Source organism: Schistocerca nitens, chromosome 1, assembly GCF_023898315.1.
Source record: "Schistocerca nitens isolate TAMUIC-IGC-003100 chromosome 1, iqSchNite1.1, whole genome shotgun sequence".
Taxonomy (NCBI): Eukaryota; Metazoa; Arthropoda; class Insecta; order Orthoptera; family Acrididae; genus Schistocerca; species Schistocerca nitens.
Window position 1 is genome coordinate 303,172,477 of NC_064614.1, and position 22,254 is coordinate 303,194,730.

The window sequence follows — 22,254 nt, forward strand, 5'->3', positions numbered from 1 at the left end:
GCTGAGGTAAACCTTAATAGGAAGACACATCAAATTGAGGAATTTTTAGCATTGATCTTAGAGGTTTTTCACAAGGGATACGAGTTTATTGTGTACAATCAAAGAATGTAAAATCAAAGTTCCATTGAAGAATGATTTCACAATCATATCTCCTCTACTTATACGCTATCCTTAATGAGTCACATGTTTGTTATGCTGTCAGGTGTCATTCTATCTTGCAGTGGGCAGTGGTCATAATGTTTTGGCTCTTGAGTGTACATAATCCAGATTTAATTCCCTGTGTCAGTGCCTAATTTTTCAGAGAAAGTTTCCTCACATTCACACATACAGTTTTGGGAATCAAGGAGAAACAAGATACTTATGTGATACACTTTTAATCACATCGTTTCGAGATTTGAGAGTTTTCTATGTACAAAAAATGGATGTTTAGATCTCTTCTTTTTCTTCTCAACTTGGAAAAATGAAGTAATGCTTGTATTTGATTTGTCTGCTTCAGCATCGTCATCTTCTTCTTCCCTATAATTAAAATTTATTCTCAGTTATTTGCAATGTCAAAGAATAAAGTAAAACATAGTACATTCTGATGACAAATAAAATTTGATGCAGCATTAAACCCTGAACCAAAATATCGGTCCGAGACCTTTAGGGTTCTTAATATGTCATTGGCAATACTGTTCGGTTTGCTGCTACCCCCTCCATGCTTTCCTCTCATTGGCAGAACGTAGCAAAAGCATTGCAGTTCAGTTTGTGGCTTCTCATCGTCAGTGTAGATGTATGTTGGACGAGGATAGAAACTGTCAGGATGTGCGGTATTAAAACTCGTCCGAGTTTACCAAGTGATTTATTATTTATAGCTACAGTGCCCCTTTTCCTCTCGGTCTGTGTCACCGGCTCCCGCAATGCTGAGGACACCACTTCGCTGTCGGTGAAATGGTTTGGCACGCAATGGCTGCCTCAGCGACCCGTGCAGCGAACTGCTGTGTGTCGGCCTTGTACAGCTATGGAGTTGTGACGACGTCAGGAGGCGTCTGCAGTCGACTTGGTTGGTTGTTTGAGGTTTAAGGGACCAAACAGCAAGGTCATCAGTCCCTTGTTTCAAATATACTCCATTCCGTTAATGGGACATCTCAGTAAAGTCAGAACAATAAAACGGAAAAAGGTAAAAATGTAAAAGGGCAGTAATGTTGTCATTGGTAAAAAACAAAATGAGGGAAGTTGGCAAGAGAACGAACCCAACACTATGCTGAAGCAGCATAGGCAAGACCACCTGTGACGTAAAAGGTATGAGGGTTGTTTTTTAAGTAAGGGCCGTTCGCGCGTATAGTCCCGTAGTACGCGCGGACGCCGCAACAAGCCACTGCTACACTTGCCGGCATCCTTCCCGTTCACACTGATGCAAGTTGCAGCTCTGTAGCTGACGCGTACGCATCGCTGTGCTACTTTATAATGTTTACGATTATTGAATCGCCCGCCGCGTGTGAGATACGGTTAGTGATACGTTTTTTGACCGCGAGAAGCCTATCAGCTGCAGAAATTCATCGTCAGTTAACAGAAGTTTATGGCTTGAATGCAATGAGTGAAGGTAAAGTGCGTCAATGGGTTAGAGAGTTTAAAATAGGCCGTCAAAACGTCCATGACGAAGAATGCTCAGGCCGGCCCTCTGTGATCACTGATGATTTGGTGGCTGCAGTCAAAACAAAGATTCGTGAGGACAGAAGATTCACAATTTCCACTCTTTCTTTTGAATTTCCACAAGTTTCAAGATCGGTTTTGTACAAAATTGTGTCTGAAAACCTAAACTTTAAGAAACTGTGTTCTCGGTGGGTACCCAGACTCCTCACAGAGGACCACAAATGGAAGAGATTTGCCACTTCATTGGACTTTTTTATTCGTTACGAGGAAGAAGGGGATGACATGTTGAGTCAAATTGTCACTGGAGATGAAACATGGGTATCCCATATCACTCCCGAAAGCAAGCGACAATCGATGAAATGGCGACACACAACCTCACCCGTCAAGGTCAAAGCCATACAGACGCTGTCAAAGCGCAAGATTATGGCAACTGTGTTCTGGGACCGGCACGGTATTTTGCTAGTGGACTTGATGCCACGAGGAACGACAATCAACTCAGATGTCTACTGTGCAACTCTAAAGAAGCTCTGCAGAGCAATTCAAAACAAAAGACGCGGCATGCTGACAAAAGGAGTTTTGCTTCTGCACGATAACGCTAGGCCTCACACCTCTCAAAAGACTCGGGATTTGATTGATTCTTTTGGCTGGGAAGTTTTGGACCATGCACCATACAGCCCCGTCCTTGCTCCTAGCGATTTTCACCTTTTCCGGTACCTGAAACACCATCTTGGCGGGCAGCGCTTCAATGACGACAATGAAGTGAATGCGGCCGTGAACTCTTGGCTGTCGGAGCAGGCGGCCGAATTCTTTGAAGAGGGAATTAAAAACTTAGTTGTACGGTAAGACAAGTGCTTACATAAACAAGGCAACTAAGTAGAAAAATAGGTAAAAGTGTGTAGAATCAGAAAATAAAAGTTTTTTTACAAAAGTATTTGTATCTTTTTTTAAAAATAAAAACGGCCCTTACTTAAAAAACAACCCTCGTACAACTGCTAGAATGTAGAAAGTACGTATGGGAATAGAAAGACTAACCAAGCCTTTAAAAAAAGGGTAAAAACAGAGTAAAAGGGGAAGAAAAGAGGATTTCGGTCAGGGAGGTGAATCGGGAATCTCCGAACACCGCTTACAGTGGGAGACACCCAAACACTCACCGCCCTGCCCCAACACCAGACAGAGATTAAAAACCTTAAAACTGAGAATAAAAACCACTTTCCCGGAGGAAACCGAGAACCAGAGAGACCATCCGGGAATCGTCAGCCAACAGCAAAGGTAAAGTGTGGGGGAGTCTGTACTTAGCACACAGAGCCAAAAGAAGGGGGCATTCATCCAAAATGTCGGCTACTGACTGGAAGGTTCCACAACCACATAGTGAGGGTGGCTCATCACGCAAAAGAAAACCATGGGTCAGCCTGGTATGGCCAATGTGGAGACGACACAGTGTGGTAGAGTCCTTTCGGGAGAGGTGAAAGGAAGAACGCCACGGGCCTGGTGTCACCTTAATTGCACGAAGTTTATTAGACAGGGGAGTAGCCTCCCAAGAAGTGGCCCATGACTGTGCGAAGTGGGATTTGATGTGAAGCCGTAAATCCGCTGCAGGAGGGGTTACAGAAAACGGGGGGTAAGTAACTGCTCCCCCAGCCAAACGATCAGCGAGCTCATTACCCGGGATACCCACATGGCCAGGGACCCAAAGGAAGTCAATGGAACAAGCAGCACGGTGAATATCAGTGAGATGGTCATGGATGGCAGAGACCAAGGGATGGCGCGAAAAACACCGGTCAATAGCAAGAAGGCCACTCATCGAGTCCGTACATAACAAAACGCGGTTGTGTTGGGACTGTTTAATAAAGGTAAGGGCCTGGGAAATTGCCATCAATTCCGCAGTAAACACCCCACATGTAGGTGGCAGCAGATGACTTTCCGTTCCAACAGAGGACGTGAAGGCATACCCAACATGATCAGCAGATTTAGAGCCATCAGTGTAAAAAACAACAGCATCCCGAAACTCCCATAAAATTTGGTGGAAAAAGGAACAGAACACCACCGGGGGGATGGAATCTTTCAGACCTCGGCGGAGATCCATCCGAATTCTAGGCCGAGGAACTAACCAAGGAGGGGTGGAGGGGAGGGAGCGAGGAAGACAGGACAAAGAAGGAAGCTGAAAATCACAGCAAGGAGACGCAAGGCGCAGCCCAATTGGTAAACCCGCCCAAGAGCGGGAGTTGGGTGGGCGATGTCCATGGTCTGGGAACAGGATAGAATAGGAAGGATGAGTGGGAGAGGAACGGATACTGAGTGCATAAGACACCAGAAGCTGGGACTGCCGAACAGAAAGGGGGGGGGGATCCCAGCTTCAACCAGGAGACTATCAACAGGGCTGGTAGGGAAGGCACCGGTGGCCAAACGGATACCACGATGGTGGACTGGATCCAGCACGTGCAGTGTGGAAGGAGCAGCTGAACCATAAACTTGACAACCATAGTCCAAGCGAGACAGAACTAGAGCACGATAAAGACTGAGGAGGAGGGAACGGTCCGCACCCCAAGAGGAGTGGGCAAGGAAGCGAAGGACATTGAGTTTACAGAAACATCCTACCTTCAGGAGTCTGATATGGGGCAGCCAAGTGAGCTTGTTGTCGAAAAGAAGACCCAGGAAACGAAACTGTGGGACCACAGGCAATCGTTGTGCAGCGAGATAGAGCTCTGCATCAGGGTGGATCGTAGTACGGCGACAGAAGTGGACCACTCGCGATTTTAAAGGAGAGAATTGAAACCCATGTGAGAGGGTCCATGCAGAGGCACGCCGTATAACCTGGAGCTGCAGTTCTGCAGATGCCATCAAGGAGGAACTAACCCAAATGCAGAAATCATCCACATACAGGGCAGGGGCAGCCAAGGGACCGACAGAGGCCACAAGTCCATCGATATCAATAAGGAAAAGAAGGACACTCAAGACAGAACCCTGTGGGATGCCCGTCTCCTGGGTCCGTGGAAAACTAAAAGCAGTACCAACTCGAAATCTGAATGACCGATGGATCAGGAACTGGCGGATAAAAATCGGGAGTGGGCCCCGAAGACCCCACTGATGAAGGGTAAGTAAGATGTGATGGCGCCAGGCCGTGTCATAGGCCTTGCGAAGGTCGAAAAACACTGCAACCAAATGGCGCGCTGGGAAAAAGCCTGCCGAACTGCGGATTCCAAGCGAAGTAAATGATTGATTGGAGACCATCCCTCTCGAAAGCCACACTGGTAAGGGGACAATAGATCCCGAGATTCAAGGACCCAATTGAGCCGACGGGCTACCATCCGTTCAAGTAACTTACAAACAACATTGGTCAAACTAATTGGCCGATAGCTGTCAACAGATAGGGGGTTCTTAACAGGCTTAAGGACAGGAACCACAATGCTATCCCTCCACTGAGAAGGGAAGTCACCCTGGAGCCAGATACGGTTAAACACCCAAAGAAGATGTTACCGTTGTGGAGCACTAAGATGTTGAAGCAGTTGGTTATGAATGGAATCTGGGCCAGGGGCCGTATCATGAGAAGAAGATAGAGCAGAAAGAAATTCCCATTCAGTAAAAGGTTCGTTGTAAGATTCTGACTCACAAGGGGTGAAACATAAGGTGGAAGCTTCAGCCTGCTGTTTTTGATGAAGGAAAGCAGCTGGATAGGAGGCTGACGCTGATGCCACTGCAAAATGGGTCGCAAGATGTTCTGCAGGAACTAATGGTTCCATACAAATGCCATCTGGGAGGTGAAGGCCTGGGAGGGTAGACTGCCGATGGCAACCTTGGAGAGAGCGAAGTGTAGCCCATACCCGTGACAGAGGGACAGTAGAACCAAGGGAAGAAACGAATCGTTCCCAACATATCCGCTTGCTCTGTTTGATTAAATAACGGGCTTTAGCGCGGAGGCGTTTAAAGGTGGTAAGGCTGGCTACAGATGGGTGCCTCAAAAGTTTTGCAAAGCTCGACGGCGATCACGGATGGCAATGGCAATGGCCATGGCCGTACTCCACCACGGGACTTGCTGGCGACGAAATGGTCCAGATAAGTGCGGGACAGCAAGGCTAGCAGCGCGAACAATTGCGTCAGACACATCACGTAGGACGTCATCAATACAACCCGACAAAGAGGGAGAAAACACGACCTGTGCAGTGTATAGAGGCCAATCGGCGCATTGGAAAGACCAACGAGGTAACCTGTCCATCGGGGAGCGGGAAGGGAGCGTGATAATCAACGGGAAATGGTCACTATAACAAAGGTCGTCGTGTGGCGACCAGTGTAATGAAGGGAGAAGAGAGGGAGAAGAAAGAGAAAGATCAATGGCAGAAAAGGTACCATGACCGGCACTGAAATGAGCAGGGTAGCCATCATTAAGAAGGCACAGGTCGTGGTCTGCAATAAATTGGTCTATAAGAAGACCTCGTCTAGATGGAAAGGCACTGCCCCACAAGGGATGATGAACATTAAAATCCCCAAGGAGGAGGAAGGGAGGAGGAAGTTGCTGAAGAAGGGCAGTTAAGGCAGCAGGTGTAAGAGTCCTGTCAGGAGGGAGATAAAGATTGCAAACTGTGACCGCAGAGTCTAAGTGGACCCTAACAGCAACCGCTTCCAATGTAGTTTGAAGAGGAATCCACGTGCTAGCAATGTCTGTACGGACCAATGTACAAACGCCACCAGAAGCCCGCAGGGGTCCGACCCGATTTCGACAGAAAACACGGAACCCACGGAGGGTCGGTGAGTGAGCATCAGTAAAATGAGATTCCTGGAGAACCACACAAGCTGCAGAGTAGGATGAAAGAAGGGATTTCAATTCCGGAAGGTGACGATAGTATCCATTACAATTCCATTGGAGAACCACAGAACGATGGTTTAAATGGGGGCTGAACACACTAAATCCAGTCATACCGCCGGGTCCCCACCCGTCACCGACAAGGAGGGGGCGACATCCATGAACGACAGGTCAGAATCCGGTTGTGAAGTCAGGGAAGGAACCTCCGGTGACACCAGAGGCTCTTTGTCCCGGGACTTACGTTTCTTCTTCTTTTCAGGCTGAGATCGAGGCGGGCTGTGTGGCATAAAGGAGCCAGCTGCAGCAAGATCAGGAACAGAAAGAGACCAAGCGACCTGGGGGCCGACAGACCGCGGCTCTCGCTGTCGTCGCGCGGCAGCAGACCTTTGGCCTGGAAGGTGCCGGGAAGGGGCATCCTGGGAGAGGTGCCCTTGACCGGCAGACGCCGAAGGAGTGGGACACTTCTCCGGCTGGGGAGGGGGAGCAGCGCCCACAGGAGAAGGTGTGGGAGCCGCAGGGGAGGGGGGGAGGAGAGGGGTCCGGGACGGGGGTAAGGAAGGGGGAGGAAGGGGTGAAGATGTAACGAAGGCGTAACTAGATGTCATGGACACAGGGTGAAGTCATGCATATTTCTTACGGGCCTTTGTGTAGGTGAAACGATCAAGGGACTTATACTCCTGTATCTTTTTTTCCTTCTTATACACTGGGCAATCTGGTGAACGTGGAGAATGACTACCATGACAATTTACACATACAGGAGGGGGAACACATGGACTCCCCTCATGGAGTGGACGTCCACAGTCACCACAGAGAGGGGCCTGGGAACAGCGGGAAGACATGTGGCCAAAACGCAAGCACTTAAAACACCTCATAGGAGGTGGGATGTACGGCTTCACATCACAGCGATAGACCATAATCTTCACCTTCTCAGGGAGGGTATCCCCTTCAAAGACCAGGATAAAGGCACCAGTATCAATAAGATTGTCTTTAGGACCCTTCTGAACACGCCGAACAAAGTAACACCCCGCCGTCCAAGATTGTCCCGAAGTTCCTCATCAGTTTGAAGGATGAGGTCCCGGTGAAAAATCACACCTTGTACCATATTTAGAGACAGGTGGGGGGTAATGGACACAGGAATTGTGCCAAGATGGGTACAAGCACGGAGGGCCGCAGATTGGGCAGCTGAAGCAGTTTTTATCAGCAACGAACCCGACCGCATCTTGCTCAGAGAGTCCAGTTCGCCAAACTTGTCTTCAATGTGTTCCACAAAGAATAAAGGTTTGACACTGGTGAAAGTATCTCCATCAGTCCTGGTGCAAACTAGATAACGGGGAAAAGGTTTTGCCCCTAGACGACGGACCTGACCCTCTTCCCAGGGGGTAGCCATGGAAGGGAAGGCCGAAGGGGCAAGAGAAGCAGCACTTGAGGAATCAGTTCCACGCAGAGAGACGGCCGCAGAAGAACCGCTAGAGTTCTGGACCCGTATGTGTTTCATTTGCATAGCGTCCGCCCTGATACCACCCACTCCGATCAGGGGCTCTCCTCACGGGCGCCACCCAGCCACAGCAAGGGCCGTCTGGCACGGGGGCCATTGCCGGGAGTTCCGATGCTCCAGGATGACTAGCAACCACTCCAAGGCAAGCATGAGGAGGTCACAGCTCAGGTATCAGAAGTCTGATCCCTGTGTGTTCAGGGGGCTCAACCAAAAGGGTACATAGCAACCCCACCAGACGGGCTGGCTACCGTGCTGGCTATGCACCCTAGTATCAGACAACGACGTAAAAGAAAAGGTGGAATGTACTAGGAGGGCGCACGTCGGAGACACTAGGTAAGGTGCTCTTCCCCAAATGGCTCACACTACGGAGGAGAAATTTTGTAACGGAGGTCAAACCCCAGAGGGGGACCAAGGACTGCCGAAAGGAGGAGATGATTATGCAACAAAGCCGGATTGGAAAACCAACAGAACCAGGAGGGTAGCGGGGGCCAACATAAGCAAGGACACCAAGAGAGGGAGAGGAGAGGGCGAGGGGAAAGGAGCAAGGACGGGAAAGGAGGGGAGGGGAAGGGAAAGGGAATGCAGCCCTGGAGAGAAAGAAGGCTGCAATGGCTCGGGACCCCGTGCTCGCCACGCACATATCCACAAAAGAGTTGTGGACTCCCTAGGGGTTGCAGTCGACTTGGTGGTCTTCGCCCCGGTAGCTTCAGCTCTGCCCGTTAGGAGCTGCAATGCTGCCCCGGCATGCTTCCTTGCCGGTGTGGCTAAGATCACAGTGACAACAAGCTCCTGAGATCCAGCATCTGAATCTGTGGCTCTCGCCTCGGGATGCCTCCAGCATTTGTCAGCAGCCAACAACATGCCCATAGTAGCGAGCCGTGGCATGGCCTGCCACTGGCTGGCTGCGGATCCCACGTTGGCCTCAGATGGTTGAACCAGCGACCTGCCGTGGACTGGAATGCTGGTGCCCCATCTGCTGCTGCATGTAGCCAGTGGTGTGACACGCCCCACCGTCCAGGAGAGCTGTCACACTTGAAAGCCTTGTCAGTGAACCGGCACCTATTTATACATGGCTGTGCACCTCTGTTTCGATAACGCGCTGCTCCAAGTCATGTACTCACAACACCTAGGTAGGCCAGTGGGCCCCTTCTGCCTGTAACTTGCACCATGCAAACCGTTGCGTTTACTCTTTTCAGAGGGTCTACGGCCCCTGTGGCTTCCATTCTACTTCACAACCACTGGTAAGCGTAACTTACTGTCAGCAGGCTCGCACCTGGCTGTAACTTGTGAGTTCAGAAATATTGCACCAAGTCTTAACTTATTCCTATCTTAAACAGTGGTGCTGCTACATTATTCCCCCCTTCGGAAAGACCTGGTCACCAGGTCGACCTCTAACTACTCTTAAACTTGTTTGGGTTGGCACGTACTTATATTTACTACTACTATTACAAGACAGATGTAGTCTAGTCCTCTTAAAGCACATGACATGAGACGAAACATAAAAATTCCTTACTGGATAACCAACCACTCTACTTAATGCTCGATCAACCTCTTACATACCCGTCTTACGCCCTCAGTATCCAATCCACTGGGATTTGGACTACGGTCGGTTCCTTCTTAGAATTGGGTCTCTGCCTGATCAGAATGAAAAACACACTCAACAGAGTTAAGGCTGTGATGACACTTGGCACAGAGGTGCTCAAAATGATCGCTACTTGTCGTTGCCTTTCTCTATATTGAGCGACATGTTGCACAAGCTGTTCGGCTGATATGCACTCCTCTTGCTCTGAAATGAACTGGTTCACTGATCTCAAAAGACCTGACTCTAGGGTTTGATTTAACAAGGTCAGATTCTACCTTGGCTAAACTCGTAAAGTTGCTTGTGGCCAGTACAGCTGTGGCTGTGTAACATTCAATTGCGTGACTCCTGAAATTGACGCTGGCAGATGGAAGGTTGGTCCTATTACGTTACACTTAGTTCCATTGATTAAAATTCCACTTCCCTCGAGCTCTATACAGTTCGCTTCAGCAAATTCTCCCTGCTCAAAACAACTTGCTACTACTATTAATTTTTTGTAGGTGGAGAAGATCCAATGCATCCCGACCCATTGCAAGTTCAATTTTAGCTCCATGATGTCCCTTGGACAGTCTATTTCTTCCCTTCTGGCTAAAAATAACTGTAGCGTGCAAGTCTCTGGATTGGTGCTTATCACCCTGGCTGGACATACATTACCTTCCCTCTGTGGCAGCTCCATAATTCCTCCCTTGTCATCTTGGCGCACCGGCTGTTAACTGCCGAGATCAGCAATACATCCTCAGTTTTTACTTCTACAAACTTCCTCAACGCTCCCCACTTCACTGGATACGGGTGGACCATGTAACATTGAAACCTTGCGTTTTACTCCATAACTGGGTAATTTAATCAAAATATACACTCCTGCATGGTGTATTGTTACCTTTACTGTTTTAACAGGGTAGAAAAACGACAAATTTTGCTTGCTGGGCTCCATTATTAAATATAGCCCTGACGGTAGTTCCCTCTGTGCCTCGGGCAACTCGCGTAACTATTGGTCTGGCGGTGACAAATCAGTACTTATCTGGCCTCGCAAAGTGTGATGCAGTGCTTCTTGCAGATTTGTTATCATTCCCTGTACATCCCACACACTGTCGGCAACCCCCTGCAGAAGTCTAGTTAACACCACCTGGCAATCTAGGGCTTCCAGACACACCTGTAAGGTTCCCAGGTTACAATTTATTACGTCTTCTGACGCCTTAACGTATTCCACTACCTGCCCTGCTAATGAACGGAGCAACCGTGTGTTAGTCAGGACTTCCCCTTCCAATTTCCCTATCCGGGTTGCGTGCCATGCTTCCGCTGCTCTGTTCCCCCTCTTCAAGTTGCGTCACTGCTTCCACCATGTTGTTCATCTCCTTTATATCACTTTTGTCCGTGGTTCCGAAGACTGTTTTCAATATTTTCCCCCCTGCGTTCAGCCACCCTTGTTTCTATCTTACCCGTGGCACTGCTTCCTCCATCCAACCTAACTGCTTCCGTAGTGTCTCATAAGCCTCATGCAATTTCTTATACTCCCTGGCTACTTCCTTCAGCATTCCCTTGCCCTCTGCACATTGCCTAAGCTCTTCAAACACTTCCTCAAGCCTCCTTACTTCATTCCGCATTGCCCATACATTCCATACCAACCTTAATGCTCACTGGTGACTTGACACCACCACATCTTCCTGCCTTGAGTACAGCATACCTCCATCCGGGTGCTGAACCCGCAAAGTGTCCACCCCGATGATGAAGAGATGACTTACTGCCAACACTCCCTCAAAAAGACAGCTGTCCCCAGCAAGCTCAGAATACTCAAAAACACATACAACATATGAAAATACAATTCCTAATTAATCTACACAAACCCAATGATACAAAACACGAAAACAAAAAACTACAAATACTCTACTACTTTCTGGATCGCAAAGCATACAGTACATCATGCTGTACTGTATCTTCCTGGTTTTCCCTGCGCTGAACAAATCTGTCCCTCGATGGTGTTCAATGAAGGTCCTAAGACATCAATTCCCAACATAGAAAAATTAGATGTTGCTTCTGGCAATCATTGTAGCTGTACCTGTTTCTGACTCAAATCTACTCTCTGCACATATGGTATACAAGTCTTGACACACTGATCCACATCATCTTTCCTGTCTCTCCACCAATACCTTTCCCCCACTCTCCTATTCGTCGCTCTACCCCCAACATGACCACATGCCACGTGATGATGTACTTCTTTTGAAACCTCATTTCTCAGCTTCGCTGGCACTATTAGCCTTGGCCCTAACTTTGTTTCCCTGTGCAGAAGACCGTCGTACATATTAAATTGTGACTGTGTCCAATACACTTTACAACCGTTATCGGCATCCTGTAATTCTTGCCATACTGCTAGGTCACAACCTATGACTTCTACTATTGCCACTTTCCTACTCGGTGCATCCACATTACCGTGCTTCTTCCCAGGCTTGTGCACCTCCTCGTAGTCGAATTCACACTAAGTCTCACTACCCACCTAGCTTGCCTAGTGGACGGATCCTTCAACCCTAACAACCACATCAATGCAGCATGATCTGTCACTACCCGAAATCTTCACCCATATAAATAACATTTACAATATGTGATTCCATAGATTACGCTAAGCGTCTCCCTCTCTGTTGTTGAGTAATTCGTCTCTGCTGCATTCAACTGCCTAGACGCATAGGCTACATGATGTACTTTCCCATCAATTTCCTGACTAAGAACACACCGTAATGCTTAATTTGATGCATCACATGCTAAAATAAATACCTTTTCAAAACTGGAAACACAAGAACTGGACTTGATGTTAACACTTCTTTTAGTTTGTCAAATGCTTTCCAACACTCTTCTGTCCACTCAAATTTCACACCCTTCCGTAACAATCGGGTCGATGGCTGTGCTTAATCTGCAAAACCCTTCACAAACTTTCGATAGAAATTGCAAATTCTGATGAATGATTGCACTTCCTTAACTGTTTTCGGCTCCCAAAAATCCATTACAGCCTGTACCAACCTCAGATCTGTTCGCACTCCATCCTTACTGATGATATGACCTAAATATTTCACTTCTTCCAATGGAAAATAACACTTCTCCAGGCTCAACGTCAAACGAGCTGCTCTTAATCACTATAATGTCATCCATATAGACAAGACACTGCCATGGTTGCAAACCCCTCAACACACTGTCTAGCAACCTCTGAAACATTGCTGGAGCATTTTTCAAACCGAATAGCATTCTGATGTACTGGTAATGGCCTTCAGGAGTAGAGAAAGCAGTTTTTGGACGATCTTCTGGAGCCATATCTAACTGATGATCACCACTTGTCAAATCCTTCGTAGAAAAGTACTGGCACTGTCCTAAGTGATCCAAAGTCTCAGATATGTATGGAATGGGTTATGCATTCTTTACTGTCTTATTATTGACGTATTGGTAGTCACAACGGAACCTGTATTTCTTAGTTCCATCCATAGATTTTTTAGGCGCAACGACAATGGCCGCTCCCCAGCAACTATTTCTATGCTCTATAATACTGTCCGCAAGCTGCTGATCAATGAAATCCTCTACAATCGGCTGAAAATACCTCGCTATGCTGTATTGTTTACAGTAAAGAGGTGCCTTGTTTCCTGTTGGTATTCTATGTTGAACTAATGTAGTTGCTTGTAACAGTCCTTGCAGAAGAAACAAATCCTTAAATTCCCACAATTCTTCCATATGCTCTTTTTCTCCTGCTTTCAAATGCTTAACTTTGTTACACAATGCAGTTCTATCAGCAGTTAATGGTTGATCGCTACGCCTACCTCTCGAACACCAGTCTTCGTCATCTGGTAACTCCAAAATCACTACCAAAACTCCTTTACTCAAATTCACATCTACAGCACTTCAAGTATCCATGTTCACGGGGACTACTCACCCGTCGTTTCCCTCTTGTATGTGTACAATACTGTTTCACAGAAGAACATAATGGATCCAAAAATTCATTATCCTCCAATGGTTCAATAACACATACTGTACCCACAGGTAGATTTGACTCCACACTTACCCAAAGCGACTTCCCAGTGCCACAAGACAAACAGTCATGCGATTTAAGCCTTAATGCTAATGTATGTGGTTCAATTGGTTTGCTCATTACGCTGAACGCCCCTCGCGACAGCTCTGCATTGACAATAGTTTCCCATAGAAGAAATAACATTCCACCAAGTTCCACAGTTTGTTGTGAATGGTCAATTTTGGAATGATGCTGATGCAAGAAATCTACTCCTAGGATCATGTCCTAGCCCTCGCTTACTCATGGTACTACCCCCAAGCATGCACCGAATCGGCCTTTCATTTAGGGAAAGTCAACTGACACTGACCCCGAAGGTGCGACCTCCCTATCCCCCACTCCCAACCTATAACGTGGTGGGTCTAACTTCCTTTGACCCATTAAACTCTTAGTAGCCACAGACACTTGTGCCCCTGTGTCCTACAAAATGTTAAACTTTTTAGTTCCTATGGATCCTACCATTGAACATTAAACCTCTGCATATGTATTTGTAGCATTGAAATTAAACAGGAGCTTCCTTAGGTGGTTCTTGGGCCCCCTCTGCCGTTTAACAATTCTCCATCTCTACATTATTCCACTTCTCCATCCTCCACACTGCTGATTTCCACCCCTTCCTTTATTCCTCGGTAACTGGGTACATTGCCTCTGACATGTCCCGTACGACTACACTCATAACATTTCACACCTGCTGTAAACACTGGTTATCACGAACCCCCATTGCCACATCTATTTCCTCATATTGGATTGCCAGCTGAATGGCCGAATACAAATCTTTTGGAGTCCCTTCACGCACTTTCCGTGACATATGCGCTGGTAACCCCCTCAAAAATACATCAAGTGCCCTTTGCTCGGTCTCTTGCAACATAACACCATTCGCCTCATCGCTCTGACCAAACTTTTAAGTATACTCGTTAATTTCTCTTATCTTGTCCGCAAATTTCTCTACTATCTCCCCCTGCCTCCGTCATTGTACTCAACCTCTCCCTGAAGTACCGAGTGCTATTCCGTTTCTTGTATCTGCAAACGCCCCTCCTTCAGCTGCTTAAACTGTCCTGCCTTCCTTAAGGCCTGAGAACACCTTACGTACATCTTCGCTTCACCTGTTAATCTAATCTTGGCTACATGTAACAACTGTTCATCAGACCAACCATTCATCACAGCTGAAGTTTCCAAGTCCTCAACAAACAAATGCACATCCTCAGATGGCTTGCCAGAAAATGGAATAATCAAGCTCGAGGCAGGTGGATCAATCTCCTGCTGCGGCACCATAGGCAACAACGACTGATCAGATGTGGTTTCCCATTCACTCGTACATATTAATTCACTTCTCATCTGTGCATTGTTCGCTGTCAATTGTGCTACCTTTTCCAACGAAATCCATACCGCTTCTGGTTCCGACACACCTTCCTTCTCTGACTCTGACACTGTGTTGCTTTCGTTCCCAGTTAGTCCCATTTCAACCTATAAAATCCCAGAGAAACAAAAAATTTAACTACAAAAAACAACTGATTGCCTACAGCTCAGTAACTCCTCTTACATTTTGTGCGATGATGTAATAGGAGGAGATAAATAAAACATCATACACAACCCAACACAAACGTAATTAGATTCCACAAAAAATTTTACTGCCCCAAACACACTAACACTTACTCTGACAACGCAAAGAAAGAAAATGTCTAACACTCAAAAAGAAAAATTGGTCAATACTCACCGTGTATTGTGACTGTAATGCAGGCGGTGGGCTCGAACGTTGTACTGTACACATGACGCCTGCTATTCTGACACCAAATGTAGAGGGGATGTTGGACGAGGAGGAAACTGTCAGGATGCACGGTATTAAAACTCGTCCAAGTTTCCCAAGTGATTTATTATTTCCAGCTACAGCGCCCCCATTCCTCTCAGTCTGCGACACCAACTCCCGCAATGCTGAGGACGTTACTTTGTTGTCTGCGAAACTGCTAGGTGCGGAATGGCTGCTTCAGCAACCCATGCAGCGCACTGCTGTGTGTATGGGCACGGAATTGTGATGACGTCGGGAGGCGTCTGCAATCAACTCAGTGTTCTTCGCCCCTGTTGCTTCAGTGCTGCCCGTTAGGAGCTGCAGTGTAGCCCCCGGCGTGCTTCATCGCCGGTGTGGCTAAGAACCAGGCAACAACAAGCACCCACGATCCGGCGTCCGAATCTGTGGCCCTTGCCTCAGGATGCCTCTGGCATGTGTTGGGAGACAACAAGACTGCTCGCAGCAGCGAGCCATGGAATGGCCCGCTGCTGGCTGGCTGTGGACCCCGTGTTGGCCTCCGCATCTGCTGCTGCATGTAGCTGGTGGTGTGACATGCCTCGCCGTCCAGGAGTGCTGTCAAACTTGAATGCCTTGTTAGTGAACCGGCGCCTACTTATACGCAGCTTTGTGCCTCTGTTTTGCTAACACGCCGCTCCGAGTCATGTACTCATAACACCTAGGTAGGCCAGTGGGCCCCTTCTGCCTGTAACTTGCGCCATGCAAACCGCTGTGTTTACTCTTTTCAGCAGGCCTCCATTCTACTTTGCAACCGGTGGTAGTGTAACTTACTGTCAACAGGCCAGTGCCTGTCTGTAACTTGTGCGGTCAGAAATATTGCACCAAATCTAACCTTTTCCCATCTTAAGCAGTGGTGCCACTACATCAGGTATGTATGTAATTTTATGAAACGTACAGATCTATCTGGCTGAGTGTTTCATATTAGGAATTAAATGGCTCAGTCTGTTAGACTGTATGTTTTGTATTACATGTAATCTTTTATAACTGCTTTCTTTTTGTGATATATTTTAGAAGATGCGTCATGAATAATTCTTCAGCATGTGCTCATAAATCTACAAGAGGACAAAGGAATGAGAGAATACGGTATAGTGATACCAATTTTGAAAAGGAACTTTCAGAGTGAGTGCAGCAGAGCAGGGATGAAAATGGTTACTCAGATGCAGATTAGGACTTTGTAATTACAGATGTGAGAGACAATGATCAGAAAAGATAAAAGTATGGTAATATGCTGATAGTAAGTGAGAGCACTGATGATGTTTAAGACAACTGTGACAATATATTAAAGGTGAACGAGAACTAATTTATGACAATACACATGGAAAAAAGGTCACACACCAGAAATTTTTGTTGGTTACTATACAAATATTGTGCTTCATTGTTACTGAAGACTAATATTGCAACTTTTTATGAAAACCATAGTTAATTTTGAATGAGCAGAACTTAAATAATACTTAGTCCAATGTTTCATAGGAAAATGAACAAAAATATTATCCTAAACACACAAACAAATTTTTAAAATGAAACCTAGGAAAAAATATGATGGAGGAAAATTCATGTCTCTCGGACTTGATGTTTCTCATTATGTGCTATCGACCTATGTTTCTGTTTAGAGGTTAGAACAGCACACGAAACGTGAATGCATAATAACAAAATTACATTGACTCTCAAAAAGCAACTGCATAACAAACTGTAAACACTGTAAAATGAGAGGACTATTGGTTTGATACACAAATGACTAAATTTCTGCCATTATCTGCCCATTCTGTCATTAGACACTCATATAAAGAGAGTTATTAGTGTTCACTTTTTCAGACTGGTGCACCTGCTTAACCGTACTCAAGTTTATTCACCACGAACTCATACTGTAAAGAAATTCCTGACAACCTTTCTAAATCAAACATTACATTCCCCACAGCCAATATGGCCCCGACAACAAATCCCTCACAACCACCACTAACTTCTGCAACACATATCACCAACACTGTCTGAAAACAAATCACCTGACCAGTTACCTTTATCCTCGCTCTCAACTGTGAAATTCCTCTTCTACAACACTCAGATCAATTATCCCCCACCTTAGAATAAATCAGCATCAAATAGGGATTGAATGCCTATAGAGTGTTTAAGTGGTAACATGGACCAAAAATTTTGTTTTTATGGGTCCCAGGTTAACAAATGGAATTGTGTTTTTGGTTAAGGGACCGAAGAGCAAGGTTATCAGTCCCTTGTTCATTTTGTGGTTTATCTGGACACAGTCACATCAGGCAGAAAATCTGAACTATTGTGATAGGATTTAGAACAGAGAAAACAGAGACACTGAAAGCAATACTGGTACCAGAGGTAAGAAATAACCGCACAGCAATGATAGTATATGGGCCAGGCCAGGCTGTCATTCAGAGGGGAGATAACGAGCAATCAAGGGATCATCTGTGATGTGAGATAGCTTTCCCAAACCTGAACCCCTATGGGTCCAACACAGGAGTAAGTCAGTAAAGGGTAAACAATTCCTTCTAGCAGATGGAGAAATCTGTAATTGTGAAAGTGATGGGGCTAAAAACCTAATGAACACTGGCGGCACTGACAATAGTAAAAACAAGGCGAGAGAAGTAATCAGATGGGTAGGTGTGTGGACGTAGTCTAGAGTCCCCTAGGGCTCAGCATTCGTAGGAGGCATCCCTCCCACAACAGTCTGAACCCATATCTGATATAGTTGAAATGTTTAAGATGGGAATAAAACCCACTCTCTCAGAGAAAGCATCAAAATCTGTTTAACTGTCATTTCATCACCACACATCGGATAGTATCAAGGGCAAAGAGACTTGAAGGTGTGTGTGTGTGTGTGTGTGTGTGTGTGTAGCAGGGGGGGGGGGCAGTGGGGGGGGGGCAGAGATCACCACCAGGACAGCTGGCAGAGGAGGCAGGGTTGAGGAACAACTGGGCCAACATGCTGCATGAGAACAACCCCAACCACCCCTCTCCTAACCAACAGCATATCAGTTTAAAACATTAGATATGAAAAACTGCTTAACTGACCATACACCATTTACCAACATTAGAGACAGAATCTGCAAGACCATGCTTGCCATGAACAGACAAAAGGAAATTCACTTCACCAGGAAGTGGGCTACTGTCCAAAGCTCTGCATCACAATGTGAGTCTGGCTCATTATATAACTATGGGTTCATCTGGTATGACCAAAGTAGATGTTACATAATAAGGTGGATTTCATCCGGTAGGAACCAGAGGAGGAATTCTGTAGAGCTGTTGGGTCCTTGACAGCATGAAGTTTTCGAATGGGGTAAGAGCCCACCAGATGACGTTCCATCACCATGTGAGTAGAGGTCTTACCAGCACCTGGGAACATCAAAGCAAATGTTAGAGTAGTCACCTTTCTAACCAAACAGTTGACCACTTGTTCCCCAGGATACCCTTATGACTAGAGAGCCTGAGAAAGAAAACTGAGCAGGTAGTACGACAGTCAGAAGATCATGAACAGCAGATACTGCATGGAGACAACAGCATCGATGAATAGCCTAGAGACGTCTCAGTAAGCCACTACAAATTGAAATGTGGTTGAGGAAGGTCTGTTTATTAAAATGTAGGGCTGTGCCAATGGCTACGAGTTTCACCATAGGAACATTATATGTCCCCAGCAAAATTGTTGTTTCATGACTGGTGGGAGATGTAGAAGCCTATTCCATCTTACTCAGGTTTGTAGAGTCATCAATATAAATGATGACAGCACCATGATATCCATGAAGAAATAAGATGAATATAGAGGGGGGGGGGGGGGTAACCAAAAAATATGGGAAATTCGTCATAACACCTTTCATTTCTTAATATTCTTACACCACATTTTGATCACCTTCAAAGTATTCTCCATTGACCACAATGCACTTCTTCAAACGATCCTTCCATTGTTCAAACAGTTGTTAAATTCACTTATGCCTTTATGCCTTCCAGCAATTTTTGTTTTACCTCCAACACAGGGGCAAAACACTTTCCTTTCACATCCCTTTTGAGTCTGAGAAACAGAAAGAAACCACAGGGAGCTAGATCCGGATAGTAGCAGGGGTGGACAAACAGTGACATGCCGTTTTTCATCAAAATGGTTTTACAGAGAGGGTGGCATGGGCCAGCGAGTTGTTGTTATTGTAGCGGTACCACCGTTTAAGATAGGAAAAGGTTTAGATTCGGTGCAATATTTCTGAGCGCACAACTTACAGCCAGGTGCAGGCCTGTTGACAGTAAGTTACGCTTACCAGTGGTTGCGAAGTATAATGGAGGCCATAGCGTCGTAGATCCGCTGAAAAGATTAAATGCAGTGGTTTGCATGGCGCAAGTTACAGGCAGAAGGGGCCCACTGGCCCAACCTAGGTGTTATGAGTACATGACTTGTAGTGGCGCGTTATCAAAACAGAGTCGCACAGCTGTGTATAAATAGGTGCCGGTTTTCTAACCAGGGGGATTCAAGTGTACCAGCTCTCCTGGACGGTGTGGTGTGTCACACTACCGGCTACACACAGCAGCAGATGGGGCGCCAGTGTTCCAGTCCACGGCAGGTTGCTGGTTTGAGCCTCTGACGCCAATGCAGGGTCCATAGCCAGCTAGCAGCGGGCCACTCGGCGGCACGCTACTGAGGGCAGTCTTGTTGGTTCTCAACACACGCCGGAGGCATCCCGAGGCAAGGGCCGCAGAATTGGCTGTCAGATTGCAGGTGCTTGTTGGTCCCGTGATCTTAACCACAATGGCAAAGAAGCATGCAGCAGGCCGCCATGCGTCTCCCAGCGAGCGGCACTGAGGCAACGGGGACGTGGACCACTGAGTTGGCTGCCAGCGCATCCTGACATCGTCAAAACATCACGGCTGTATACGGCCGGCAGTACGTGGCACAGGTCACTGAGGTAGCCCTTCTGCGCCAAGCTGCTTTGCAGACACGAAGTGGCGTCCTCGGCATCGCGGGACCCGGTGACACAGACAAAAGAGGAACGCCACACTGTAGCTGGGAATAATAAAACACTTGACGATCACGGCCGAGTTTTGATGCCGCGCATCCTGACAGTTTCCATCCATGTCCAACAGTCCTCCACTGCACGCCAACATCTACATTTGGCAGTGACAGCTACACTTGGTGTCAGAATATCGGGCATTGTCTGTACAGTATGATAATCGAGCCCACCGCCTGCATTACAGTCACAAAATGTGGTGAGTGTTGACCAATTTTTCTTTTTGAGTGTTGGAAGTTTTCCTTCTTTGCGTTGTAAGAGTAAGTGTTAGTGTTAGTGTTAGTGTGTTTGGGACAGTAAGATTTTTTTGTGGCATTTAATTACTTTTGTATTGGGTTGAGTATGATGTTTTATTTATCTCCTCCTATTACATCATCGCACAAAACTTAAGATGAGATACTGAACTGTAGGAAGTCAGTTGATTTTTGTAGTTAAATGTTTTGTTTCTCTGGGATTTTATAGGTTGAAATGGGACTAACTGGGAACGAAAGCAACACAGTGTCAGAGTCAGGGAAGGAAGGTGTGTCGGAACCAGAAGCGGTATGGATTTTGTTGGAAAAGGTAGCACAATTGACAGCGAACAATGCACAGATGAGAAGTGAATTAATATGTAGGAGTGAATGGGAAACCACATCTGTTGTTGCCTAGGGTGCCGCAGCAGGATATTGATCCACCTGCCTCGAGTTTGATTATTCCATTTTCTGGCAAGGCATCTGAGGATGTGTGTGTTTGTGGAAGACTTGGGAACTTCAGCTGTGACGAACGGCTGGTCTGATGAACAGTTGTTATATGTAGCCAAGATTAGATTAATGGGTGAAGTGAAGATCTATGTAAGGTATTCTCAGGCCTTAAGGAAGGCAGGACAGTTTAAGCAGTTGAAGGAGGGGCGTATACAGAGGTAAAAGAAACAGAATAGCGCTCGCACTTTATGGAGAGGTTGAGTACAATGACAAAGAGACAGGGAAAGAAACTGTGTAAATTGTTGAACGTTAAGAAGTTGAGGACGAGCGCATTGCATCCACAGGCAAACGGAAGGACAGAATGAGTACACAGAACAGTCAGGAAGATGCTGAGTTTTTATGTGGATTCTCATCACCGTCAGAGGAACGAGTATTTGAAACATATTGTATGCACATACAATGCAAAAGTCCATACTGATACCAGTTTGTCTCCATATGAGGTAGTGTATACATTCCATACCAACCTTGATGCCCACTGGTGACTTGACACCACCACATCATCTTGATACCACCACATCTTCCTGCCTCGAGTACAGCACACCTCCATCCAGGTGCTGCACCCGCAAGGCATCCACCCCAATGATGAAGAGGTGAATTACCGCCAACACCCCCTATTCAGTGACCTGAGGACAGGGATCACATCTCCCTTCCTCCCTCTTCAAAAAGACTGCTGTCCCAAGCAGGCTCACAATACTCAAAAACACATACAACGTATGAAAGTACAACACTTAATTAATCTATGCAAACCCAATGATAGAAAACAAGAAGAAAAAAAACTACAAATACTCTACTACTTTCTGGATCGCAAAGCATATGGTACATCATGCTGTACTCTATCTTCCTGGTTTTCCCTGCTCTTAACATCCCTCTGCACTCTCTTTCTTCCTCTTCCCTTCCTGTGACGTGCCTGGAATCACATAGGGACAACCCTTAAATGGCAGAAACCACCCTATGTGTACTATCGTTGTCCTAGTTGGCAGACCGTCGTACATATTAAATTGTGGCTGTGTCTGATAAAACTTACGATCACTGACAGTGTCCTGTAATTCTTGCCATACTGCAAGGTCACAACCTATGATTTCTACTATTGCCACCTTTCTACTCAGTGCATCCGCATTACCGTGCTTCTTCTCAGGCTTGTGCACAGTTGAATTCACTAAGCCTCACAGCCCA

General features: G+C 46.4%; 1 protein-coding gene across 2 annotated transcripts in view; it reads right to left on the reverse strand.

Annotated features, from left to right (window-relative positions):
- Positions 1-358: 358 nt before the first annotated feature.
- The window catches only part of LOC126248383 (ribonuclease H2 subunit A), a 57,637-nt gene continuing 35,741 nt past the window's right edge, over positions 359-22,254 (reverse strand). For both annotated transcript variants that reach the window (XM_049949327.1, XM_049949337.1), the window contains exon 6: positions 359-516. In XM_049949327.1, the coding sequence (XP_049805284.1) occupies positions 378-516 (139 nt within the window). In that variant the 3' untranslated portion in view covers positions 359-377. The remainder of the gene's footprint in view (positions 517-22,254) is intronic.